At 39.5% G+C, this 5,990-nt stretch overlaps 1 protein-coding gene across 15 annotated transcripts in view; it reads right to left on the reverse strand.

Moving 5' to 3' along the window:
* ZNF207 (zinc finger protein 207) overlaps window positions 1-4,365 on the reverse strand; it is a 27,318-nt gene extending 22,953 nt beyond the window's left edge. For 13 of the 15 annotated variants that reach the window (XR_005658030.1, XR_005658029.1, XR_005658028.1 and 10 more), the window contains exons 1-2: window positions 4,153-4,365; window positions 2,618-2,744 (exon numbers count right to left, since the gene is read on the reverse strand). Coding sequence is in view for 12 of the 15 variants with exons in the window: in XM_039886008.1 (XP_039741942.1) it covers window positions 2,618-2,744; window positions 4,153-4,193 (168 nt within the window). In the remaining 3 variants the exon portion in view is untranslated. The remainder of the gene's footprint in view (window positions 1-2,617; window positions 2,745-4,152) is intronic. The other 2 variants (XM_039886003.1, XM_039886006.1) reach the window with 2 other exon arrangements.
* Between the last annotated feature and the right edge of the window lie 1,625 nt (window positions 4,366-5,990).

Raw genomic sequence — 5,990 nt, forward strand, 5'->3', positions numbered from 1 at the left:
ATATACTAATTAAAAGGTGTTGGAAAGAAAAAATATCATGATTTACTTAAAATCCTCCCAACATATGGTACAGCCAGAATTAAGAGTTCTAAGAATCTTGCCTAGTATAAGTTAGTATGGTCTTGATTGAAAATATAGAAGCGAGCATGATGCAAACCATCTAAGTTACTAATGTACTAGGTTTATTATCTATAAAATTGGAGGATGTGTCTGACTTAACTGCCATGCCATCTCACAGGCTGCTGTGAAATTATATGAAGACTATATAAACAGAAGCGCTTAAGTCAATTTAAAATGTTACTAATAGTTTCTCAACTAATCTAGCTTCCACTCCATTTGTCTGCTCTTCTCTACAGCAGTGGTCCCCAACCTTTCTGGCACCAGGGACCAGTGCTCCTATGACAATCTAATGCCTGATGATCTGAGGTGGAGCTGAGGTGGTGATGCTAGTGCTGGGGAGCCACTGCAAATACAGATGCTTTGCTAGTTCACTCACCGGCCCTCGGAGCCCTCACCTCCTGCTGAGTGGCCCAGGGGATTGGGGATCCTTACTTTACAGTGTAACTCCTGAAAGAGTGCCTATATGTTCTCATTTCCTCCCGAAAGTATTCTAATCAAGCTTTCATCTTCATCATTCTAGGAAATCACTCCTGGCAAGTGACCAACAGATTTCCACTTTGATTAATCTTAGTCCTCCTTCTTACTTGACCTACCATGAGCATTTCAGAATTAAATAACTTACTCTTTCAAACATTTCATTTGGCTTCCAGGGTACTATTCTCTTGGTGTTCCTACCTTTCAATCTCTTTGGATTATTTCTTTCAAACTTCTGACCTCTAAATGCTGGGAGTAGCCCAACATGGAGTCCTTGTACCCCTTCTATCTGCATTCTACTCCTTAAAATATCCAGTATCATGGCTTTAAATAGCCATCGGTATACTGTATCCTTCCAAATTTCTATCTCCAGCTCCAAGAGCTATGAATTTGACTTGTAGATTCAACTGTTTTGACATCTCCACCTGGATATTCAGCAGACCTTCTCAAAACTAACTTTCTACACTCAAACTTAACAAAAAGATATCCTCATACCTAAGCCTGTTCTTCCTGCAGCTTTCCACATCTCAGTATATAGTAACATTTCTTTGCCGGGGATACTCCACAATCTCCTAAGTGATCTCACTGTAGGTCTCCAGTCTATTCTCAACCCTGCCGCCAGAACAATCTTTTAAAAAAGTGTACCAGAGCATGTTACATCTCTGTTCAAACCTCCCCATTTCATTCAGAACTAACGAAAATGGCCTACAATACCCTGCAAGTCCTCCTATATAAAGCACGGTGCTGCTCTTTCCTTCAACATAGGAGAATGCTCCTGAGTGAGGGCCTTTCATTTGCTTTTCCTTGGAAGTTCTCCCTTACTCCCTTTCAGACCTTTGCTCAGATATCACCTTCTCATTCAGGCCTTTCCTATCTTGTGGCCCTCCCGATATCTCCTACCTAGTTTTAGTTTTCTATATTGCTTATCACCGTAAGACAAACAAAATATTTACAGGTTATTTTCCTCCACAATATAAATCTAAATTCCACAATGGTTGTTTTATTCACTGCTGTATACTCACTCAGTGCTGTCTCATAGAAACTTCCTGTGGTAAATGGTAATGTTCTGTAACTGCACTATCAAATACAATAGTCATTCACCAGCCACATGTGGCTACTGAGCACTGGAAATGTGGCAATAACGTGACTATTTAAAATTTTAATTTTCTTTTAAATAACTACATGTAACTTAGTGACTGCCACAGTGGAAAGCTGTGGGTCTAGCATGTAGTAGGCTCTTAAATATTTTTGAAAGGATATTAAATTGTTGTAGTGACATACTGGAGGGAAAAGGATCTATATAACATTTTTAAACTTGGGGAAGCAACATCTTGTTTTAATTTACCTCCCTGCTTCCTACCAACAGTAGTTTCCAATGAATAGAGATTTGCTCATTTCACATCTCTCTAGGGTCCAATTAGGCAAAAATTCAGACAGCTCTAAAATCGGCAAAAGTAGAAGAAATAATGTTCAATAAAACATAATGGTACTTATTACATGTTTAAAAATAAAAATTACAAAACTCTTCCTACCTAGTAGTAAAAGGACTCAAGAAACGAAGAAATTATTCAAACAATGTTACCATTACAAAAGAAGTCCATAAATTGTTGAAATAATCCTGGCCCCAGGCAATGGATTGTTAAATCCTTCACTGGCAGTGAATAATGGCAGCTAATTATGCCTTAATTCTTATGGGATTAGAACTGGTCAGACTGCCCACAAAATTTTAATCACTGATGCCTGTTTCCTAACCCAAGTGCTGAGGAGTTATTATGTAATCTCACCTGTCACCAATCTAACCTAGAAAGATTATCAATAATTTAAATACCAATATAAACTCTATTTAAACGTAAAAAATCAATTGTTTATCTTCTTGATGGTTAAGCTTTTAAAAAAAAAAGTTGGCCATCTTATCTGATCTTTTGTAATAAAAAAAAAAACCCCTACAATTGTCAAAGAAATAGTTATGATCTCCAGACCATAAACTACAAGGGAGCAAAAACTACAAACGATAAATCCTTACCTGCATGCAATGTATAGCCAAGCCAGGTCCTGTGTACAGTTTCTTATGACATATGTGGCATTTGAAATGTTTTGCTTTTTGGTGCTGTATAAGGATCTTCTCATCATCAAAATCTCTATTACAATACCTGATCAGTATTGTCAAGGTACAAAAACAGCACAATGATGACTCTGCCTATTAAAAAAATCTGTTCTGTAAGTGGAGTAGCATTAAAATATAGTAACAGCTAAAACCAAAAGGTACTCTTTACAGAACTTTTGCTTTTCATATTATACAATTAAGGATTAACTTGCCATGTAATTTTAGCATATTTCCTGGAAGCCCATAATCTCTCTTCACCACCCCTACACACACATTTTCCAAGGCGCAGTATAGTTTCGTAAAATTCGTGTTTAACAGAGATTTGTGAAATTAACTTTTCTTTTGTTCCATCAGTCAATATTTACAAAGCCACACTGTGGACTGGAAGGGTTCAATTTTTTAAAAAACCCAACTTTATGTCAAGACAAAATTTCAAGATAGAATTTATCCATTACATAGGAGATTTAAAATAGTCGAAATATTAAGATTTACCTATGTTTAGAACTTAAGTTTATATTATTTAGAATCTAAATGAATAAGTTTGTAGTGAATGAGAATGACAATTTTGTATGATCAATAGGTATTTGCAATTCCCTATGAATTCATGTTGCCAAGGAATGTATTTAAATACAAATGAGCTGCATTAATAAAACTGAGAATTATCTAGTAAATTATAAAATTCTTAACTTTTCAACTATTATATAAATGCAGTTCTGTAACAAATTGTTTTTAGGTACGAGGCAGTAAATAAGACCAATTTAACGTAAAATATATTAACGCTTCCGGAAAAAAATATTAAAAGGACGCCACATTTTATTCTTTTTTTCAGTCTTACAAAGGTAATAGTAAAAAAAACTCCACCCTGCAAGATGAATGCTTAAGATTAAGGCGCCAGTGGAGAGCGCGGCTAGCGTTTACCCACACAGCACGCAAAAAAAAAAAAAAAAAAGAGGCGTTAGAAATTAAGGTTAACATAAGCCTTTACTAAACCACCGATTCCACAAACACGCACGCGCACACACACACACAAACAAAAAAACTGAAAAAAGTGGGTGACTGCCTGCGGAGGTTTCCCATAATCTTCCACAGTCAGAGTATTTTACTCGAAGAAACTCCCTTTGTTGAATCGTCACCAAAACAACGGAGTACGGCAGAATAGTCCTTAGGGGACACTGTCCTTGATGGAGGGGTCCAAGCCGCCTCCCAGTGGGTCAACGCTCGCACCAGAGCAATAACTTCCTGAGTCACGGAGTCCCAAACCCACAACTGCCAGAGCCTCTTGCCCTAGAGACTCCATTTTCCGAGATTTCGCGAATCTGACTCCAGCCGCCAAGCCGCCCACCCAGGAGCCTACATCCCAGACACGCTCCGCCATAGGCCAAAGCCAGGCCTCCCAGTCCCAGTCACTAACAGGCGCCTCAGCGTGGCCTCGACTTCGAACTGACAAAGGATACCAGCACCATGGCTTCAGCTGCTTCTTCTTCTTGCGACCCATAACTGCGCTCTACCGACAAAGCAAAAGGGAAGAGAAAATAAACAGGAAAAATGAAGCGAAAGTCGCTCACCCTTCAGGACCCAACGGCCACTACCGCGTCCCACAGGAAACAGGCACAAAATGGCCGACGCCCTCGTTCGCTGCTCTGTCTCCCGTCAGGCACTGCGGCCGGAGGCGGTGCCAGACGGGGAATGGTCACATGACGCAGGCCTCCGCCCTAAGTGGGTGGAGACTCGCGGCTGCTGAGCGACGGCCGCCATCTTGTCCGTGTAATCGGTCGTTGCTCTCGGTGGCTGTGCTTGCTCCTCCCTCCGGGTTTCTTTTGCAAAGGAGCCGGCTACCTAGGTATTTCGAGAAACTTGCCTACTGAAGAAAAAATATGCTGGAAACATTACCAGCGTATTTAAGGCCAGAGTACAAATTAAAGGATAATTGAGACAGCGCACAATTTTCAGTTTCGTTTCATTGCTTAGATTAATCCTTTCAGTAGTGTTGGATATTTATCTACTACATGCTAAGTCAAAGAAGTCGTAGTCAGCTTTGTTACTCACAGATTTGTGACATAAGTAAACAGCGCAGTGTAGTGAGCGCGGTGATGGAAACACGAGGTGCTGCCTGACCTCACTAGAAAACCGTTAAGGGCCTTGGCCGGTATTAGGTTTCCTGAAGGGTCGATAAGAGCGAGCGAGGTAGGAGAGTATTTCACTACAGAAGCGAAAAGTTCAAGTCCTGGATGCTGAGTACCTGAAACAAACTAGTAGTTGTGTTGGATTTGTAGTAAGGGAGCCAGCAGCAAGACATAATCCTAGGGATGCTGGCAAACGGGATTTCTGGAGATCCTAGAAGCAGTCTGAGGAGTTGGGTTTCATGCTGAAGTCTTTGCAAGGCAACAGAAGTTTTAAAAAAGACAATTAGATAATTCAAGTTTAGGAGGTAGTACAGCTGATTAAGAGTCCAGTGCTTGGGTTCATTTTCCACTGGTGCCTACCTGCATGACCTTTGGACAAGCCACTTGAACTTCCTCTGGCTGCACTTAAAACAGAGTTTGGTATATAGAAAGATTAATGTATATTATGTTACTATTAAAAGGAAAACTTAATAGACATCCATGGAACACCTATGTGTGCCAGGCATTGTAGTAAGTTTTACATTACTTGTCTCAACAATCCATTATTAACACCCTGTTAATAGAAATGAAAAAGACGCTTAAGAAAGTAATTTACTCAAAGTCACGAAGTAATAAGTACGGAGCTGAATTAGATTTGAGTTTTGAAAAATCACGTTGGCCACACTGTAAACAGTGGATTGGTGAAGGCTTAAAGAAAAGCCGGCCATAGAGAATGCGACAGTAATCTGGGTGCAAGGAGAAACTGGTCTGAAGTAGGGTACTGGTAGTAGGAAGTCATTTTTATTCTTTCTAAATAAGCAATCAAGATAATTTTAGATAGTCCCGGTGCTGTCAAAAATAAAAGTTTAAAAAGGTGCTGGAACAAGATAAATATGTCTACTCTTGCCATTTCTATTCAGCATTGTACTGCTGGTCTAGCTAGGGTAATTAGGCAAGGAAAAAATAAAAGGAATCCAGATTGGAAAGGAAGAAGAAAACAATCTCTATTCACAGGTGGCATGATCTTGTTATGGTTAGAATTGAGTCATTGGATCTTGCCCCACATACACAAAGAAAAGTTAAGAAATTGAAGTACTAATCTCCAGTACATCAGAATATGACCTTATTCGGAGATAGAGTCTTTACAGAGATAATTAAGCTAAAGCGAGGTCATTAGGGTGGGTCATGTT

Source organism: Pteropus medius, unplaced genomic scaffold, assembly GCF_902729225.1.
Source record: "Pteropus medius unplaced genomic scaffold, Ma_sr-lr_union100, whole genome shotgun sequence".
Lineage (NCBI taxonomy): Eukaryota > Metazoa > Chordata > Mammalia > Chiroptera > Pteropodidae > Pteropus > Pteropus medius.